The following is a 22,890-nucleotide window of genomic DNA, read 5'->3' as shown; positions in this document are numbered from 1 at the left end:
AGGAGCAGAGTTCAAATCTGGTCTCAGACACTTAATACTTCCTAGCTGTGTGACTCTGGGCAAGTCACTTAACCCCAGCCTCAGGGAAAAAAAAAAAAGAGGCATAAGAGAGTTTTTAAATTGGTTCAGGGAGACAGATGTATATAAGCACATGCAGATGGGTAGAAAAATTCATCTTAACCAACAAGGAAGTAAGAGGGGAAGGTCCTTAAGAGGGGGGGTAAATCATGGAAGCAGTGGTCAAAAGCAAAACAGGCTTCTGAGGTGGAGACAAAAAAGTTTAAAAAAAAAAAAAAAAGAACAGAAAAGAATGGCAATCATACCTGTGAGTGTGAATGGTTAACTAACCCACAAAATAGAAAGAATAAGCAGGATGGATCAGAAACCAGAATCCAACAATATATTTATAAGAGATACATTTGAAACAGAGTTCAAATAAAAGGCTGGAGAAGTATCTATTATGCTTCAACTGAAGTAAGAAAGAAAAGGGTAGAAATCCTAATATCAAACAAAAACAAACAAAGCAAAATTTAGGCACAACTAAAAGATTCATTTTGCTAAAAGATACCATAGACAATGAATTGATATAATAATATGCACAAAATAGCACCGCATACAAATTCTTGAAGGATGTTTTAAAAAATAAACAAAACAGACTTCCGGCCAAGATGGCGGCGTGGAGGCAGACAGCTGCTTGAGCTCCTCGTTTTCTCTCAGAACTTACTTCATGACAAGCCTCTGACTTAATGCTTGACCCAGAAAGAAATCCACAAATAATCACCAAGAGAAGACATCCTTGAAAGTCGCCAGAAAAGGTCTGTGTTTGCTCGGGGGAGGGTCAATCAGACTGGGCGCAGACTGAGGGCAGACAGCCAGAGCAAGACAGGCAGCTCACACGGCTCAGACCAGGGGGGGAGGGGTGTGATCTCTGCCGTTTCTGTGAAAGGGCTTTTGCCCCAGTGTGGATGCTCCGTCTTGGCAGCAAGCCAGGAGTAACGGAGAGGGTGTAAACACTGGAGGTGAAGATTAAAACCCCAGAAAGCTAGCGTCTCTCAGAGCCCGGCCACCCCCAACCCCCACCTGGACTGACTCGGTGCGTTCTCAGAACCTCAGAGCGCAGACTCAGTACAGTCATTGCTGTTCTGTTAGTGGCTCTGCTGCCTTACCACCAGTCTGTAGAGGAAGCCCATTAATACCATCCAGCCCCATCCCCCGCAAAACAGACCAATTGTTTCTCTTGTCAGTTTGTTTTCTTTGATTCCTACTCTGACAAAATGAACAAAAAATTCAAAAGGGCTCTAACCATTGACAGCTTCTGTGTGGAGAGGGAGCAGACTTCAAATGCTGAGGAGACTAGGAACAGACTGTCCCCAGATGTATCCCCTGGGAGGGATATAAGCTGCTCCTCAATACAAAAGAACCTCATAGAGGAAATGAAAAAGGCTCTCACAAGAGAGCTGGAAGAGAAATGGGAAAAGGAAAGGGAAGCTTGGCAAGAGAGCCTGGAGAAGTCATCCCATGCATTCAAAGACAGAGTGGATAAAGAAATCAAATCATTGAGAAACAAGATTAGTGAGCTGGAAAAGGTAAACAACTCCAAGGAAAACAGGATTAGTGAGCTGGAAAAGGTAAACAACTCCAAGGAAAACAGGATTAGTGAGCTGGAAAAGGTAAACAACTCCAAGGAAAACAGGATTAGTGAGCTGGAAAAGGTAAACAACTCCAAGGAAAACAGGATTAGTGAGCTGGAAAAAGAAATCAGCTCTCTAAAAAATAAAATGGATAAAATGGAAAAAAATTCCATAGAAGATAAAAACTCAATTGGACAATTACAAAGAGATATAAAAAAAGTGAGTGAAGAAAATACATCATTGAAAATTAGACTGGAACAAGTAGAAATGAATGACTCAAGGAGAAACCAAGAGGTAGTCAAGCAAAACCAGAGAAATGAAACAATTGAAAAGAATGTCAAGTACCTTACCAGAAAGACAACAGACCTGGAAAACAGATCCAGGAGAGACAATTTGAGAATAATCAGACTCCCTGAAAAATGGGAGAAAAAAAAGAGCTTGGACACCATTTTCGAGGAAATTATCAAAGAGAACTGCCCAGACATTCTGGAAACAGAGGGTAAAATAGACATTGAAAAAATTCATCGATCACCTACTGAAAGGGACCCTAAAATCAAAACGCCAAGAAATATAGTGGCCAAGTTCAAGAACCATCAGACAAAGGAAAAGATATTGGAAGCTGCTACAAAAAAGCAATTCAGATATGAAGGATCCACAATAAGGACAACCCAGGATCTAGCAGCGTCCACATTAAAAGAACGCAGGGCCTGGAACATGATATTCAGAAAGGCTAAGGAACTTGGTATGCAGCCAAGAATAACTTACCCAGCAAGAATGAGCATCGTTTTCCAGGGAAGAAGATGGACATTTAACGAAATAAATGAATTCCATCTATTTTTGATGAAAAAACCAGACCTACATAAAAGGTTTGATCTTCAAATACAGAACTCAAGAGATTTCTAAAAAGGTAAAAAGAAATCTTGAGAACTATACTTCTGTCAAAAAAATATGTAAAGAACATATGTACAATTTGTCTTAGAAACTAGAGGTGGAAAGGAGATTATATCATAAAAAAGTGTAAAGTGGTGGTACTACATCTCATGAAGAGGCAAAGGTAACCTATTATATCTGAGAGAAAGAAAGGAGGGAGATGAACATAGCGTGTATCAATAGACATATTCGATTTATGGTGAAACTTCTTCCACTTCATTGAAAAGTGAAAGGGAAGGAGTAAGCTAAGGGGAAGGGAATACAGTAATTTCGAGGAAAAGGGGTAAAATAGGGGGAGGATCTTTAAGGTGGGGGAGGGATCCTAAAAAGGGAGGGCTGTGAAAAGCAAGTGGTGTTCACCAGTTTAATACTGGATAGGAGGGTAAAAGGGAAGGAAAGGGGAAAAGCATAAGCAGGGGTTAGTAGGATGGCAAGCAAAATAGAATTAGTCCTTCTAACCATAAATGTGAATGGGGCAAACTGCCTCATAAAGAGGAAGCAGTTAGCAGACAGCATTAAAAGTCAGAATCCTACTATATGTTGTTTACAGGAAACACACCTGAAACAGGGTGAGACATTCAAACTAAAAGTAAAAGGGTGGAGCAGAATCTATTATGCTTCAGGCAAAACCAAAAAAGCAGGAGTAGCCATCCTCATCTCAGATCAAGCAAAAACAAAAATTGATCTAATTAAAAGAGATAAGGAAGGGCATTATATCCTGCTAAAGGGCAGCATCAATAATGAAGCAGTATCAATATTAAACATATATGCACCAAGTGGTGCAGCATCTAAATTCTTAAAAGAGAAATTAAGAGAGCTGCAAGAAGAAATAGACAGAAAAACTATAAGACAGTGGGAGATCTGAACCTGGCACTCTCAGAATTCGATAAATCAAACCACAAAATAAATAAGAAAGAAGTCAAAGAGGTAAATAGAATACTAGAAAAGTTTGATATGATAGATCTTTGGCGAAAGCTAAATGGAGACTTTCTTCTCAGCAGTTCATGGAACCTATACAAAAATTGATCATATACTAGGGCATAAAAACCTCAAAATCAAATGCAGTAAGGCAGAAATAGTAAATGCATCCTTTTCAGACCATAATGCAATCAAAATTACATTTAATAAAAAGCCAGGGGAAAATAGACCAAAAAATAATTGGAAACTAAATAATCTTATACTAAAGAATGATTGGGTAAAACAGCAAATCATAGACATAATTAATAACTTCACCCAAGAAAATGACAATAATGAGACATCATACCAAAATGTGTGGGAAGTTTTATATCTCTACAGGCCTACTTGCATAAAATAGAGAAAGAGAGGGCCAACGAATTGGGCTTACAACTAAAATTGCTAGAAAAGGAACAAATTAAAACCCCCAGACAAACACAAAACTTGAAATTCAAAAAATAAAAGGTGAGATTAATAAAATTGAAAGTAAAAAAACTATTGAATTAATTAATAAAACTAAGAGTTGGTTTTATGAAAAAGCCAACAAAATAGACAAACCCTTAGTAAACCTGATTAAAAAAAGGAAAGAGAAAAAGCAAATTGATAGTCTTGAAAATGAAAAGGGTGAACTCACCACTAATGAAGAGGAAATTAGAACAATAGTTAGGAGCTACTTTGCTCAACTTTATGCCGATAAATTCGATAACTTAAATGAAATGGAAGAATACCTTCAAAAATATAGCTTGCCCAGATTAACAGAGGAAGAAGTAAGTAGTCTAAATAGTGCCATCTCAGAAAAAGAAATAGACCAAGTTATTAACCAACTTCCTAAGAAAAAGTCCCCAGGACCAGATGGATTTACAGGTGAATTCTACCAAACATTTAAAGAACAGCTAACTCCAATGCTATGTAAACTATTTGAAAAAATAGGGATTGAAGGAGTCCTACCAAATTCCTTCTATGACACAGACATGGTACTGATACCTAAACCAGGTAGATCGAAAACTGAGAAAGAAAACTATAGACCAATTTCCTTAATGAATATTGATGCTAAAATCTTAAATAAGATATTAGCAAATAGACTTCAGAAAATCATCCCCAGGATAATACACTATGACCAAGTGGGATTTATACCAGGAATGCAGGGCTGGTTTAATATTAGGAAAACTATTAGTATAATTGACCATATTAATAATCAAATTAATAAAAACCATATGATCATCTCAATAGATGCAGAAAAAGCATTTGATAAAATCCAACATCCATTCCTACTAAAAACGCTTGAGAGTATAGGAATAAATGGACTATTCCTTAAAATAATAAGGAGCATATCTTTAAAACCTTCAGTAAACATCATATGTAATGGTGATAAACTAGAACCTTTCCCTGTAAGATCAGGAGTGAAACAAGGTTGCCCACTATCACCATTACTATTCAATATAGTACTAGAAACTCTAGCCTTGGCAATAAGAGCCGAGAAAGAGATCCAAGGAATTAGAGTAGGAAATGAAGAAATCAAATTGTCACTTTTCGCAGATGACATGATGGTATACTTAGAGAACCCCAAAGACTCTGCTAAAAAGCTATTAGAAATAATTCAGAATTTTAGCAAAGTCGCAGGATACAAAATAAATCCACATAAATCCTCAGGATTTTTATACATTACCAACACAATCCAACAGCAAGAGATACAAAGAGAAATTCCATTCAAAATAACAGTCGATAGTATAAAATATTTGGGAATATATCTACCAAAGGAGAGTCAGGAATTATATGAGCAAAATTACAAAACACTTGCCACAAAAATAAAGTCAGATTTAAATAATTGGAAAGACATTCAGTGTTCTTGGATAGGCCGAGCGAATATAATAAAGATGACAATACTCCCCAAACTAATCTATTTATTTAGTGCTATACCAATCAGACTCCCAAGAAACTATTTTAATGACCTAGAAAAAATAACAACAAAATTCATATGGAAGAATAAAAGGTCGAGAATTGCAAGGGAACTAATGAAAAAAAAGTCAGAGGAAGGTGGTCTAAGTGTACCTGATTTAAAGCTATATTATAAAGCAACAGTCACCAAAACCATTTGGTATTGGCTAAGAAATAGACTAGTTGATCAGTGGCATAGGTTAGGCTCACAGGGCAAGATAGTGAATAAAAATAGCAATCTAGTGTTTGACAAACCCAAAGATCCCAAATTTTGGGATAAGAATTCATTATTTGACAAAAACTGCTGGGAAAACTGGAAATTAGTATGGCAGAAACTAGGCATGGACCCACATTTAACACCACATACTAAGATTAGATCAAAATGGGTCCAAGATTTAGGCATAAAGAACGAAATCATAAATAAATTGGAGGAACATGGGATGGTTTACCTCTCAGACTTGTGGAGGAGGAAGGAGTTTGTGTCCAAGGGAGAACTAGAGACCATTATTGATCACAAAATAGAACATTTTGATTACATCAAATTAAAAAGTTTCTGCACAAACAAAACTAATGCAAACAAGATTAGAAGGGAAATAACAAATTGGGAAAAAATTTTTACAGTTAAAGGTTCTGATAAAGGCCTCATCTCCAAAATATACAGAGAATTGACTTTAATTTATAAGAAATAAAGCCACTCTCCAATTGATAAATGGTCAAAGGATATGAACAGACAATTTTCAGATGATGAAATTAAAACTATTTCCACTCATATGAAAGAGTGTTCCAAATCACTATTGATCAGAGAAATGCAAATTAAGACAACTCTGAGGTATCATTACACACCTGTCAGATTGGCTAAGATGACAGGAACAAATAAACGATGAATGTTGGAGGGGCTGTGGGAAAACTGGGACACTGATGCATTGTTGGTGGAGTTGTGAAAGAATCCAACCATTCTGGAGAGAAATCTGGAATTATGCCCAAAAAGTTATCAAAATGTGCATACCCTTTGACCCAGCCATACTACTACTGGGCTTATACCCCAAGGAACTACTAAAGAAGGGAAAGGGACCTGTATGTGCCAAAATGTTTGTGGCAGCCCTTTTCATAGTGGCTAGAAGCTGGAAGATGAATGGATGTCCATCAATTGGAGAATGGTTGAGTAAACTATGGTATATGAATATTATGACCAACAGGAGAAATACAGAGAGGCTTGGAGAGACTTACATTAACTGATGCTGAGTGAAACGAGTAGAACCAGAAGATCATTATACACTTCAACAATGATACTGTATGAGGATGTATGCTGATAGAAGTGGATTTCTTCAACATAGAGAAGAGCTAATCCAATTCCAATTGATTAATGATGGACAGAACCAGCTACATCCAGAAAAGGAACACTGGGAAATGAATGTAAACTGTTATTTTTACCTTCTGAATCCAATTCTTCCTGTGCAACAAAAAATTCGGTTCTACACACATATATTGTATCTAGAATATACTGTAATATATTTAACATATATAAGACTGCTTGCCATCTGGGGGAGGGAGGGAAAAATCTGAATAGAAGTAAGTGTAAGGGATAATGTTGTAAAAAATTACCCATGCATATGTACTGTCAAAAAATGTTATAATTATAAAATAAAATAAAAATTAAAAAAAAAATAAAATAAACAAAACACATACATGGGAATGGAACATTTCTTAAAATAAATTATTTAAAAGTACAAGCAAGTATTATATACAATAGAGAAATTCCATTAAAAGCAACTTGTCCAGTCATTTTTTATAGTTATCCAATTCTTTGTGACCCCATTTAAGGTTTTCTTGGCAAAGATACTATAGTGGCTTGCCACTTCCTTTTCCAGCTCATTGTACAGATGAGGAAACTGAGGCAAACAGGATTGTTACTTTTCTACTGTTACACAGCTAGGTGTCTGAGGCCCGACTTGAACTCAGTTGAGTCTTCCTGTCTCCAGAGCCTGCACTCTATCCACTGAACCACCTAATTGCTCCCCATTTCAGCCATTGGGATTTTCTTGGCAAAGATACTGGAAGGGTTTGCCATTACTTTCGTTAGCTCATTTTATATGTAGGAAATCGAGGCAAAAAAAGGTAAGTGACTTGCTCTGCATCAAAGATAAATGTTTGAAGCTGGATTTGAACTCATGAAGATGAGGCTTTCTGATTTTCAAGTCCAGTGTCCTATCTAATGCACCACCTAACTGCTCTTTAAAAATAAATGCAAACAGTATAAAGTACTTGGGAGTCTACTTGCCAAGGCATACATGGCATCTACATGAACACAATTTCAAAATACTGTTCAAATAAACAAATGACAGACTTAAACAAATGGGGAAATATTAACTGTTTGTGGCTAGACTGAGCCAATATCATAAAATTCTCTCTGTACTGATTTGCTTATTCTGCACCATATTAATCAAACTACCAAAGAATTACATTGTAGAACTAGAAAAAAAACAAAAACAAATTTCATCTGGAAGAAAAAGACTAAGACTATCAAGGGAACCAATGAAAATATATACAATGAACAGCAATACTGAAAGGATAATCATCTGTAATAGACTTACTCTAAGACAATGTTCCAAGATAATTTCAAAGGACTTTATCATGAAAAATGCCATCCATCTTCCAATAGAAAGGTAATGGACTCAAGAGTATTTTCTGATAAAGCCCTCATTTCTCAAATACATAGATTGAATCAAATTAAAAAAAAAAAAAAAAAAGACATTCAACAATGGATAAATGGCCAAAGGATACAAACATGGAGTTTTCTAAAAATAAATAAATAAAAGCCTTTAATAATCACAAGAAAAAATCTAGACATTAAAGTAATATTGGAGTTGTGAATTGGTCCAACATTCTGGAGAACAATTTGAAACTACCTAAAGTGCTATAAAATGGTTCATACCTTTTGATCCAGCAATACTAGTAACAGTTCCATTCTTCCCCCTCCCCCCCAAAAAAGTTCTATATGTATAAGTATTTACAACAGCTTTTCTTGCATGGGCAAAGTGGAAAATAAGGGAATGTTCATTAACTGGGAATAGTTGAACTAGTTATGGTATATAATTGTGATGGAATACTATTGTGCCTTTAAAAATTGATGAAGTGGATGGTTTCAAGAAAAACCTGTGAGGAATTATATGAACATATAAAAAATGAAATAAGCAGAATCAGAAGAACATTGACAATAATTGTCCTTTTAATAGCTATCACTTACATAGCATTTTACATTTATATTATCTCCTTTGATCCCTGTGAGGTAGGTTCTATTATTTTCATTTTATAGATGAGGAAACTGAGTCTGACAGAGGTTAAGTGCCCTAGGTCACAAAGCTAGATTAAGTTTCTTTGGAATCTTCTGCACTGAGGTCTTGACTCCACACCCTACATTCTATCCATTAAAAAACCTATAAAGCTGTTTCGGAAGCTTTATAGCAACATATACAACTACGACCAGGTTGGAATTATTCCGGTAATGCAAGATTGTTTCAATATTAGGAAAAGAATAAATCTAAGAGATTGCATTAATAACTGGAACAAAAATAATATATCACTAGGATAGGAAAAAGCTCCCAACAAGACATAATAGCCATTCTAAAACACACACACACACACACACACACAAACAAAAAATGTGGAAATAAATGGATCTTTCCTTAGATGATAAATAATATCTAAAACTAAGAACCTTCACCATATGTAATAAGAATAAAGTACAAGCCTTTCCAATAAAAGTATGAATAAAGCAAGAATGTCTATGATTACCATCATAAAAATGCTAGCTGTAGCAATAAGACAAAGAAATAAATAAAATAATCACAGGCAAAGAGGAAATGAAGTGATTATTTTCTGCAGATGATGGTTTACTGAAAGAACCTTAGAGTCAACTAAAAAATTAGTAATTTCAGCAAAACTGCTGGATATAAAAAAAGTCACCAGCATTTCTATATACTATCAACAAAACACAGTAGAAATCTCATAAGATAGCCACAGAATATATAAAACACTCAAAGGAATTAAATTAGTAAAACTTGGGCATTCATTATGAAAACAGACCAGCATAATAGAAAAATGAATATACTGAGCCACTATAATACCAATAAGAATAATACTTACATCAATTTATTTAGTGCCACAGCAATCAAACTACCAAGGTGGTGTTATATAGAATTAGAAAAATTCATCTACAAGAGCAAAAGGCCAAGAAATAATGAGAAAGAATGAGGTGGAAAGAAGCCTTAGCAGTACCATATTTCAAACTGTATTACAAACCAGCAGCTTTGAAACAACTTGCTACTGGTTTAAAAAACAAAGAGGTTGACTAATGTAACAGATTAAGAACATATAGAAGCTAATGAATAGTAGTTTAGCATATGATAAACTATTACTGGACAAAAACTACTGGGGGAAATAGAAAATAGTTTTAAAGAAATTAGACTAACATCTCACACTAGATAAGCTCTAAATGGACACATAATCTAGATAGAACAAGTGACATCTTAAACAAATTAGAGGAGCAAGAAAGAAATCACCTTTCAAACCTATGGAAAAGTGAACACTTCATGACCAAACAAAGATAAAGAGACCACAAAAAAATCAAGTGGGCAATTTTGATTAAATAAAATTTAAAAGATTTTATGCAAGTAAAACCAATTCAGCTAAAATTAGAAAAAAAAAAAAAAAACAGAAAAACTAGATGCAATCCTTGACTTCTAGTTTCTAACATCACCATTTCCAATTAATCTGTTATCAAGTCCTGTCAATATTATCTTTAAATCATCTTTCCAAATTCCTCAAATATTACTACCACTATGATTATAGGTCCCAATCATTTCACATCTTAACTAATCTAATCTTCTAATTGATGTCCATGCTTTAAGTCTTTCACAAGTCCAGTCCATCCTCCACTCAGCTGCCAAGTGATTTTCCTAAAGTACTAAAGATCTAACCACATAAACTTTTCCCCAGTGAATTCTAATAACTTCCTGTTAACTACAAGATCAAGTATATAATCTTGTATGACTTTTAAAACCTTTCATAACTTGCTCCCTTTCTAGTTTTCCAGTCTTGTTATACTTTACTGTTAGGATTACAAGGTGAGAACTCAGGTTGTCTGGACAGTTCTCTGATGTTAGGTGAGAACTCAGGTTGTCTGGACAGTTCTCTGATGATTGGGATTATAAGGTGAGAACTCAGGTTGTCTTGACAGTTCTCTGGCTCAGAGTTCACACCTTTGGTTCAGGTCTTTATTCTGAGGTGTAGTTTACATGTTTAAAAGAAGTTTGTACCTTTAAGAGGAGGAAGTCCATTGGTTGAAGTATTTCTCCAGGCCGGACTGAGTTCTCACATGCCATTCTCTGGGAGGATAAAAGGAGGGTAACATTGGGTCTGAAGGAGTCTACTCTAGGTCAGAGTTGGGACAGCTCTCTACAGGAAGAAGAGTCTGGCCAGGAGATTGAGTTGAGACAGCAGATCTCCTCCCAGAGAGCGATTGGCAGTTTCTGGAGACAACAGAACTTTACACTTTACTTTCCCTCATATTCTCTGCCACCCAGTGACGCTGGCATTGACTATTCCCTGGACAAGATATTCTTATTCTCTATACTTCATTTATTTTAATAAATTTTTCAAAACAATGTTATAACATTCTCATTCTTTTTGTTGTTTGCTTGCATTTTATTTTGCTTCTCTTTTTCTTTTCTTTTACTAGTTTGATTTGATTTTTCTTTTGAAGCACAATACTTGTATAAATATGTATGCATATAGTGGATTAAACATATATTTCTACCATATTTAACATATACTGGACTACTTGCCATCTAGGGGAGGGTGTGGAGAAATAGAGGGAAAATTGGAACACAAGGTTTTGCAAGGGCTAATGTTGAAGAGTTGTCTATGCATATGTTTTGAAAAACAAAAAGCTTTAATAAAAAAAAAAAAAGAATGTTAGCTTTTAAACAGGAAATATTTAGGAATATTAGGAAAATGTTAGGAAATATTTAACAAAAATTTATATTTCTTTTAAGATTACATTCAGATTACCTAGTATACATTATTTATTCATAGTTATTTCTATGTTGTATCCCCCATTAGACTATGAGATCCTTGGGAGCAAGGACTGTTCTTTCCTTTCTCAGGACTTCAATCCTTAGCACAGATGCTTATTGACTAATTTGTTTTTTGTTTGTTTTCAAAAAATTAATAAATTAAGTAATTGTTTTTATTAAAGCTTTTTATTTACAAAACATATGTATGGGTAATTTTTCAACATTGATCTTCGCAAAACCTTGTGTTCCAAATTTTCCCCTCTTTCCCTCCACTTCCTCCCCTAGATGGCGGGTAATCTAATACATATTAAATATGCTAACATATGTTAAATTCAATATATGTATACATATTTATACTTGTTAACTAATTTAAATGATAAGTCACTCCCCAATTGAAAAAAATAAGATCTAAGATTAAAAAAAAGTAGTTTTCTAAGGAAAAAAATATTATATATATAGCTATTGACATAGCTATATAAAAAAATGCATTAAATTACTAGAGAACTGCAAATTAAAACAAAAAGCTATTTGAATAAAAAGGAAAATGACAAATATTGGAGATACTGAAATAAGAGGTTATGCCAAACAACACTTCTGCCTACTGGCATTTTAATCATTGATTTTCAGGGACAGTCCCTTAGCATTTCCCAAAAGGGTTTGTGATCAAGAGTGGGAAGAAGTACTGGTAAAGCAAGGACTTTCATACCTGCTCCTTCTTTTGTCTCACAGCCTAAGGCCCCTGATTGTTACAGTTTTAGGCATATATTTTGGAGTTTGTGCCAGTGCTGGAGAGGGAATCTTTATAATAGAAAAGATTAAAGACTATAAAGAAAAGTGGTTGTGGAAGAGTATGAAACACTGAGAGATTTTGAAGATGGGAGACTAGAAGTGTAGTGTTGATTATAATTATGTCATACAGCACAGCACGAAATAGAAGATGTGGAAAAGAGACCCTAGTTCAAAGTCTTCACAAAAAACCCGTCTGTATTATTTCAGGAAACTCTCCATTCAAAATCAGTTGACAGGTGCCAGCTCATAAAGAAAATCAGTTGTAGATAGTGTTGAGCCCACAGGAGTGGGTCTGATAAAGGTAGAAAATATCAGCAACTAGAGCAACCCCTCCAGGATCTCTATACCAAGGAAGCACAACTCATCCTTATTTCTTGCCAAATTTAGATATTATTCAATTTTATGGATATGATGGGAGTGTCAAGTTTAGAAAAAATTAGAGCCCAGTTTAAAGTTGTGAAAAAAAGGTAATTTAAAAAAATATTGAAAAAGTAAAAATCACTTGATTGTAAAAAGCTATAAATGTCAAAGCAGAGTTTGAACTTTTTCCTGTAAGAAACTTTTTGAGGTGGGGCAGAGCCAAGATGGCAGAGAAGACACACCCATCATTCTAATCTCCTCTTTTATCCTTCACTACAAATTGCCAAATTCAGCCTCAGAAATTGTGCTTGACTGGTAAAATTTATGAATATTGGAAGCACAAAAAATTATCAGCCAAAGATAATCTGGAAGAGTGCCAGAAAAAGTTTGTCCTGATGGGTGGGAGCATGCCAGGACAGCAAGAGAGGTAGAACACAGAGACTAGCACACTGAGCAGATGAGGGAGGGGATGGTCTCCACAGGTGGAAATTTTCCAGGGAAGCCTCTACCACAGGTTAGCTGCTCTGCTTTAGTTGCAAAGCAGTAGATCAGCAGAGAAGTTAAGAAAGGCCAAATAACGCTAGAATCTAACAGGATCTGGCTACACCCACCCAGCACGAGAAGTGACTCAGCACAGACCACAGCACAGCTGTGCAGCGCATTCTGCAGTGTGGGGCTTTTGCCTGGGTCAGCCACAAATCTGCATAGCAAGAGGGCTCTGCCAGGGCAATAGAACTTCCTCAGCCTTTTGCACTTCCCAAGGCAGAAATACTTCCGTGCAGGGCTCTTCCCAGGATACATCCGCAGCTTAGTTGCTCTTAGCAACCTGTTTGCAGGACAGCTACTATCCATATATCTAGCCCTGCTCTGCAGAGGAAGCTGGTAATCTCCTTGCCCTAAAGGAAGACCCTAAGAACTTAAAAAAAAAAAAAAAAAAAAAAAAAAAAAAGTAAAAAAGCCAAGCATACACTAACCATTGTAACTATACAAAAAGAGAGCAGGTTTTCAACCCCAAGGAGACTAATAGCAGACAGTCTCCAGACAAAATACCAAAGTGGAACTTAACCTGGTCCCCATCACACAAGGCTCTCCTTGAAAAAATTATAAAAGCTCTTAAAAGAGAACTAGGAAAAAAAATGGTGAAAGGAAAGAGAAGCTCTGCAAGAGAGTATGGAAAAGGTATATAATTCACTTAAAGAAAAATTTGATAAAGTGGAAAAAGAAAACAATTTCTTGAAATGTGAACTGGAAAAGGTAAAGAACTCCCAGGGAAGCAGAATTTGTGAATTGGAAAGGTAAAGAAATCACCGGAAAGTAGGATTTGTGAATTGGAAAAGATAAAGAATTCTCAAGAAAGTAGGACTTATGAATTGGAGAAAGAAAATAACTCACTAAAAAAAAAAAAAAATTAGTGAAATAGAAAAAAATTCCATAGAGTAAAACAACTTATTTAAAAACTCAATTGGACATATGCAAAAAGTAAAAAAAGCTATTGAAGAAAATAACTTACTAAAAATCAGAACTGAACAAATAGAATGATTTATTGAGACATCAAGAATCAGTCAAGCAAAACCAAAAAAATAAAAATTAGAGAAAAAAGTTAAATATCTACTTGGAAAAACAACAGACCCGGAAAATAGACCTAGGAGAGATAATCTGAGGATTATTGGACTTCCTGAAAATGATGATGAAAAAAAAAAGCCTAGACACTATTTTACAGGAAGTCATCAAAGAGAACTGCCCAGATGTAATAGAATCAGAAGGTAAAATAGGCATTGAAAGAATTCATATTTCTGAAAAAGACCTTAAAATAAAAACTCCAAGGAATATTGTGGCTAAATTTCAGAACTATCAGACTTAGGAAAAAATGTTACAAGCAGCCAGAAAAAAACAATTCAAATACTGAGAAGCCACAATAAGCATCCCTCAGGATCTAGCTGCTTCCACATTAAAGGATCGGAGGGCCTGGAATCTGATATTTTGAAAGGCAAAAGAACTTGGAATACAGCCAAGAATAAACTACCTAGCTAAGCTGAACATTTTCTTTCAGGGAAGAAGATGGACATTTAATGAAACACGTTAATTCCATTTGTTTCTAATAAATAAATCAGAGCTAAACAAAAAAATATGACCTCCAACTATAGAACTCAAGAGAAACAATAAAAGGTAAAAAGAACTCTTGAGAACTGTATTTCTGTTATGGACATACATAAAGAGTGCATGTATAATTTGATTTTACTGATACAATATTTAAAAAAAGGGAAGTAGAAATGCAAAGGGGATAGTATTAGAAAAAGGGAAAAGGGGAGCTAAAAAGGGAAACTACATCCCATGAAGAGGCAAAGGAAACCTATCATATCTGAGGGAATTTAGGTAGGGGGAGGAACATTGTGTGAATCTTACTCATTAGATTTGGCTCAGAGATAATAATGAACATATTTGGTTTACAGAGAAAATCCTCTCACCTCATTAAAAAGTGAGAGAAAAAGGGAAAAGGAAAAGAGTAATAAGGGAAAGGTATAAAAAAGGGAAAGGGATTCAAAAGGGGTGGGAGGGATTCTAAAAGAATGAGAGCTGCATAAGGCAAGTGGTGCCCATAAGTTTAATACTGGGGAGGGAGATATGAGGGGTAAGAAAAAGAAAACCATAATCTGGGGATAATATGATGGCAGGAAAATGCAGAATTAGTAATTTTAACCATAAATGTGAATGGGATGAACTTTCACATAAAGCAGAGGCGGCCAGCAGACTAGATCATTCAACAAAAAGCTAGGAGTAAATAAACCAAACAGTAATTGGAAACTAAATAATCTCATCCTAAAGAATGATTGGGGGGCAGCTAGGTGGCGCAGTGGATAGAGCACCAGCCTTGAATTCAGGAGAACCCAAGTTCAAATCTGGTCTCAGACACTTAACACTTCCTAGCTGTGTGACCCTGGGCAAGTCACTTAACCCCAGCCTCAAAAAAAAAAAAAAAAAAAGAATGATTGGGTGAAACAGCAAATCATACACACAATTAATTATATCATCCAAAAGAATGACAACAATGAGACAACATACCAAAATTTGTGGGATGCAGCCAAAGTGGTAATAAGGGGAAATTTTGTATCTTTAGATTCTTACTTGAATAAAATAGAGAAAGAGAAGATCAATGAATTGGGCTTGCAACTTAAAAAGCTAGAAAAGAAACTAAATTAAAAACCCTCAATCAAATACTAAACTTAAAATTCTAAAATTAAAAGGAGAAATAAAAATTGAAAGTAAAAAACTATTGAATTTATAAATAAAACTAAGAGTTGGTTTTATGAAAAAATAAAATAAAATAGATAAACCTTTGGTAAATCTGATTAGAAAAAGGAAAGCAGAAAATCAAATTGTTAGTCTTAAAAATGAAAAGGGAGAACTTTCCATCAATGAAGAGGAAATTAGAGCAATAATTAGGAGTTACTTTGCTCAACTTTATGCCAATAAATTTGATAACCTAAGTGAAATGGATTACTACCTTCAAAAATATAGGCCTCCTAGATTAACAGAGGAAGAAGTAAATTGGTTAAATAGTCCCATTTTAGAAAAAGAAATAGAACAAGCTATTAATCAACTCCCTACTCCAATGTTATTTAAATTATTTGAAAAAATAGTTTATTTCTTACTTTTATTCCTTTTATGACACAGATATGATACTGATACCTAAACCAGGTAGATTAAAAACAGAGAAAGAAAATTATAGACCAATTTCACTAATGAATATTGATGCTAAAATCTTAAATCAATTAGCAAAAAGATTACAGAAAATCATACCCAGGATAATACACCATAACCAAGTAGGATTTCTATCAGGAATGCAGGGCTGGTTCAATATTAGGAAAACTATTAGTATAATTGACCATATTAATAACCAAATTAACAAAAACCATATGATCATCTCAAATAGATGCAGAAAAAGCATTTGATAAAATCCAACATCCATTCCTATTAAAAACACTTGAGAGTATAGGAATAAATGGACTTTTCCTTAAAATAATCAGTAGCATCTATTTAAACCCATCAGTAAGCATCATATGTAATGGGGATAAACTCGAACCATTCCCAATAAGATCTTATCACTACTACTATTCAATATTGTATTAGAAATATTAGCTTCAGCAATAAGAGTTGAGAAAGAGATTAAAGCAATTACAGTATGTGATGAGGAAACCAAATTATCACTCTTTGCTGATGATATGATGATATACTTAGAGAACCCCAGAGATTCTACTAAAAAGCTATTAGAAATAATCCACACCTTTACCAAAGTTGCAAAACACAAAATAAACCCATATAAGTCATCAGCATTTTTATATATCACTAACAAAATCCAACAGTTAGAGTTACAAAGAGAAATTAAAGTAACTGCCGATAGTATAAAATATTTGGGAATCTATCTGCGAAGGGAAAGCCAGGAACTATATGAGCAAAACTACAAAACACTTTCCACACAAATAAAGTAAGATCTAACCAATTGAAAAAAATATTAAGTCCTCTTGGATAGGGAGAGCAAATACAATAAAGATAAGATACTACCTAATCTATTTAGTTAGTGCTATGCCAGTCAGACTCCCAAAAAACTAATTTAATGACCTAGAAAAAATAACAACAAAATTCATCTGGAAGAACAAAAGGTCAAGACTTTCAAGGGAACTACTGAAAAAAAAAAAAAAAAAATCAAATGAAGGTGGCCTGGCTGTACCAGATCTAAAACTATATTATAAAGCAGCAGTTACCAAAACCATTTGGTATTGGCTAAGAAATAGACTAGTTGATCAGTGGAATAGGTTAGGTTCAAAGGACAAAATAGTCAATAAGAAATCAAGCCATTCTGCAATTGATAAATGGTCAAAGGATATGAACAGACAATTTTCAGATGATGAAATTGAAACTATTTCCACTCATATGAAAGAGTGTTCCAAATCACTATTGATCAGAGAAATGCAAATTAAGACAACTCTGAGATACTACTACACACCTGTCAGATTGCCTGAGATGACAGGAACAAATAATGATGAATGTTGGAGGGGATGTGGGAAAACTGGGACACTGATGCATTGTTGGTGGAATTGTGAATTCATCCAGCCATTCTGGAAAACAATTTGGAACTATGCTCAAAAATTTATCAAACTGTGCATACCCTTTGATCCATCGGTGTTACGTCTAGGCTTATATCCCAAAGAGATTTAAAGAAGGGAATGGGACTGTATGTGCAAGAATGTTTATGGCAGCCCTCTTTGTAGTGGCCAGAAACTGGAAACTAAGTGGATGCCCATCAATTAGAGAATGGCTGAACAAATTATGGTATATAAATGCTATGGAATATTATTGTTCTGTAAGAAATGACCAGCAGGATGATTTCAGAAAGGCCTGGAGAGACTTACATGAACTGATGCTGAGTGAAATGAGCAGGATCAGAAGATCATTATATACTTCAACAATACTAGATGATGATCAATTCTGATGGATGTAGGACATGGCTCTCTTCAACAATGAAATGAATGAAATCAATTCCAATAGAGCAGCAATGAACTGAACCAGCTACACCCTGGGAAAGAACTCTGGGAAATGACTTATGAACAACTATATGGAATTTCCAATTCCTCTATTTTTGTCTGCTTGCATTTTTGATTTCCTTCACAGGCTAATTGTACACTATTTCAAAGTCCAATTCTTCTTGTGCAGCAAAATAACTATGGATATGTATACAAGATTGTATTTAAGATATACTTTAACATAATTAACATGTATTGGTCTACCAATACCATATCTGGGGGAGGGGTTGGAGGGAAGGAGGGGAAAAATTGGAACAAAAGGTTTGGCAATTGTCAATGCTGAAAAATTACCCATCCACATATCTTGTAAATAAAAAGCTACAATAAAAAAAAAAAAAAAAAAAAGAAAGAAAGAAAAAATTTGAGGTCTGTGATCAGAGCAGTGACAAGGTTTGATCTGTGACTTATGGTGACTTTGAAAGTTTTATAAAGGAGGGATAGAGTAACAGAAATATCAATTAGGAACGTACTGTCTAAGTTCTAGTAGGACTCAAAGCTTTAATGTAAGTTTGAACATATACCTTTTTAAAATCTCTGTAATTAGAAAAAAGGCTTATTTTTGTTGAAACATAACCAATGAAGAAACTTAAGTTTGCAGCAATGCTTACAAACAGAACTAAACAAATCATCAAGTTGTTGATATTATCTTCAATTAATTAAAATAATAATTTTTATGCAGCTAATTAAAATAGCTAAACCAAAGTATTTTTCAAATTAATCACGTTAACAGAATGGTGCTCAAGCAGGTATAACTAAAAAATTACTTGTACTTCAAAGTAAGATTAATATTCTGAAACCTCAATGTATTTTCTTGTTTTTTTCTTTTTTAACATCAAGTTATAATAATATCACCTAAGTCACAAAGAACTAGCAATCCAATTAGGAATAGCATTTTCACCTTCCAAAGCATTAGACTAATTTGATCTATCCTCTAAATTTTTTTTATAGGATGCCTAAAAGGACTCAGGAGTTCAGAGTAAGGTGAGGGTAAAAAGGTAAAAAAATAAAGTCAGTTACATTCTCTCTTTAAAACTGATTTGATATCAATGTTTTTCTTTTTAAAACTACTCTATTAATCCTCAGCATCTACTTTTAAGTGAATTAGATAAATAAAATTACTTCGCCTACTTTACTTTTTACATATTTATTTTTTTCTCTTTTTGGTATCTCTTTTTTAAAAATTATTATAGCTTTTTATTGACAGTACATATGCATGGGTAATTTTTCAACACTTGCAAACACTTATGATCTAACTTTTCCCTTCCTTCCCTCCACCTCCTCTTTCTGCTTGAATTTCTCTACAAAGTGACTAATAATATGGAAAAATGTTTTACACAATTGCACATGATATAGTGATTGTTTCCCCTATATTAGCTTGCTTACTGTCTGAGGGAAAGGCAGGGGGAGGAACAGAATATGGTATTTATAACTTAATTTTTAAAAAAAGGCTAAAATTACTTGGAGAGGAAAATGAGACATTATTATTATTTTTGCTAAGGCAATTGGGGTTAAGTGACAAGTGCCCAGGGTCACATAGCTAGGAAGTATTAAGTGTCTGAGGCCAGATTTAAACTCAGGTCCTCCTGACTTCAGGGCTGGTGCTCTATCCACTGCACCACCTAGCTGCCCCATGACATTATTTTTTTTTAAAAGGAAAAGAAATTATGTCTAACAATGTTTTGGGCTACTAAGATTTAGGAAGAATCAATCCCTTAGCTATTTCCCAGGGAATTTGTGATCCAAGAGCGGACAGAGAGGTATTGCACAGCAATGTAAGCATTCTCACTCCTGTTAATGCTCTTTTATCTCATAGCCTAAGCCTTGGACTAGTGTAGTTTTAGACAACAGATTTTGGATATTTCAGGTGAGAACAGTGGGAACAAGACCCTAGTTCAAAGTCTTCTCAAAACACTTCTTTCAGTGTATCAAAAGCCTCAAGTACACAGGTATCTCAATACAACACTACACTCTACAGCAATGAAGCGACAAATTATCTTTACTCTTAGACAAACCTAGATATTATCCAACCCCAGGGATTGTCAAATTTGGGGAAATTTTAGTAGTTCAATTTATTTGAAAAGCAAAGGAAGATGAAGAAAAGTAAATAAAGTAAATAAAGGAAAGGTAGGGATCACTTGATTGTAAAGTGCTACAAATGCCAAGGTAAGAAATTTTCAATTTCTTCCTATGAGAAATTTTTTTAGATTTGTGATCAGAGCAGTGACAAGGTTTGATCTGTGATTTAAGGTTACTTTGGAAGTTTTTGTGAAAGATAGATTAGAAGGGACAAGTAGACATATCAATTAGGAACCCAATTAGGAACTCTTTGAATTTCTAATTAAGTCTCAAAGCTCTAATACAGTTTTGAATTCATTGAAAATGTCTTTTCAATAATTCTGTAGTTATTCACTCCTATGAATGCAGTTATGTGCTGAAACATATCAACTAGTGATGAAACTAAAGTTTTCAGCAGTGCCTAAACACAGAATACACCAGAGAAACCAATCATTTAGTTGTTGATATTATCCTCAACCAATTAAAAGCTAACACACCTTTTAGATTCTTTTAGATTAGTCACTCAAATTACTCATACTAACTACATGGTGCTGGGGCATAAATTTCAAAAAACTGCTTGTTTGAATTTCTAAGTAATAATATTTTCAAACCTCAAAATTCTATGACAGACATTTTAAATCAAGCTACCATAAATCATGTAACTCATAAAGAACTAGAAATCCTCCCTAGGAATTTGAATTGGAAATTTCACTTTCAAGTTAAGAGACTGAGAGCATTACTTTCCAAACCATTATCTTAAAAGAACCAAATTTGACCCATCACCTGAAATCTCTAAGATAACAAGGGATTTAGGAGTTCAGGTTATGGGAGGGTTAACAGAAAGGCCTAGGAATGTTAGTGACATTCTCCCTATAAGACTGATTTGGCATCAATGAAATTTTTTTTTAAACCACTCCAATGACTCCATCACCACATAGTTTTAAATGAATTTAAATATTTTATATACGATAGTAATAAAACTATTTGTGCATTTTACTATAATCTTTTACAAGTTCCTTTTAAAAACTAAGCCACCGCCAGAAAAAACATATTGAAAACAATGGTAAATCAAAAAGAATCTTACTAAGGCAGGATTCAAAATAACTATATGTAGGGTAGTCAAGAACATAAATCCTCTGGAAAAATCAACAAAAATAATCCCTTCAGTCAGGGCTGTGCAAGCCTTATTATTTGTTGCTAATTCTAATCCAAATATAACTAAGAATTCCTTTCTTTACCATTTATAAATAGTATACTGCAGAGTTAAACGTTAATGAATAAAGTCTGGGACTTAAAGCGGATCCCGCACAAAGGTAAATCTAAATGGTTTTTTTCTGGACCAACTATTTAGAAACTTGGGGAAAACGCTGATAAAGTGATTTATATGGTGTTGCTCACAAATCCCCCTCCCCTCTCTCTCGCTCGCAATCTCGGCCAGGACCTTCCAACCCCACCACACAAATCGAAACATCTTCACTTCCCTGGGCATTTTTCTCAGCGGTCATCCTCACTTGGCCACCTCTCCTCCCCCATCCCACTAGGATGCACGCCAGCGCGGACATGTCTCTCAACTCCCCCCTCTCCAGGCTCTCTTCCACAGGTACCATTAGAATTTTCCAGGCACTTAACAGGTCCACGCCCGCTTTCTAGTCTAGGTTTCTTCCTCAGACTAGCAGGAATTCTCTCAGCCATTCGGCACCGGGAGTCTGACCTCTTTAGGACTTCACTACGAGCCACAGTTACCTCCGCCCCTCCGCGAATCTGGCTCTTACCCCGCGCCCACCCGCCCACCTCCAAGCCCCTCACTGCCCTCCCCCGCAGCCAAATGAGCAGGATACTGAAGACAGTCCTCTCCCAGGGTTCCAGCATGTAGAGCGCGGTAACGAGCAGATACTGGTAATAGAACCAGGACATCTGTTGCCAGGCCCTTCCGAGCGTCATGCCAGCCATCAGAACTTCTACCGAGAGAGGAGTCTTCCGGGAGCCTCCTTCGCGGTCTACACCCACTTGCACTCAGCCCATTCAGCCCAACGAAACGTGGACGTCACCCCGCACGCCGAGCTTGGCGCGCGAGCTGACGCCAGCCGCGCGCTCCTCGTGGCTCCGGATTGGCCAGATTGCGGCGGTTGCGCTGCACCGCTCGTTCCTGCGCCGGCCGCTAAAGCTTCAGTCACTGAATTACCTGCGTCGGAGGTTCTTTCTCGCTGCATTTGATCTGCTTATGCAAGGGCTCGAAAGCGTAAGCATGCACACACGCAAGCCGAGGACCACTGCTATATCTAAGAAGCCATGTGAAAGAACCAGAAGTTAGGCTGAGAAAAGGCTAGAAAGGATCAGTCAGAACGATGTTCAAAATCAGGTTGTTCTTTACAGACCAGTTGTCTTGAAGACAAGATTAAGAAACTGGACAGGGGAACCTCGTTTCTTTGCATAGCACCATTGATTTGTTGCAGAAATTAGATATAGTTTTGTAAATGCTGGCCAAACAATAAATCAAGAGAAAGAAATTACATGTGTAAATATAGGCAAAGAGAAGACAAGACTATCCCTGTGTGCTGATGGTACAATTGTTTAGAATCAGTA

The 22,890-nt window shown here is 35.4% G+C and overlaps 1 protein-coding gene across 1 annotated transcript in view; it reads right to left on the bottom strand.

Moving 5' to 3' along the window:
* Positions 1-22,340, bottom strand: part of LOC141556473 (serine palmitoyltransferase small subunit A) — a 33,592-nt gene extending 11,252 nt beyond the window's left edge. The window contains exon 1 of the mRNA XM_074290621.1: positions 22,146-22,340. Within this exon, the coding sequence (XP_074146722.1) occupies positions 22,146-22,257 (112 nt within the window). The 5' untranslated portion in view covers positions 22,258-22,340. The remainder of the gene's footprint in view (positions 1-22,145) is intronic.
* Positions 22,341-22,890: the final 550 nt, after the last annotated feature.

Source organism: Sminthopsis crassicaudata, chromosome 2, assembly GCF_048593235.1.
Source record: "Sminthopsis crassicaudata isolate SCR6 chromosome 2, ASM4859323v1, whole genome shotgun sequence".
In the NCBI taxonomy this organism is placed as follows: domain Eukaryota; kingdom Metazoa; phylum Chordata; class Mammalia; order Dasyuromorphia; family Dasyuridae; genus Sminthopsis; species Sminthopsis crassicaudata.
Note: the sequence above shows the minus strand (reverse complement) of the source record. Positions and strands in the feature narration are given on the sequence as shown.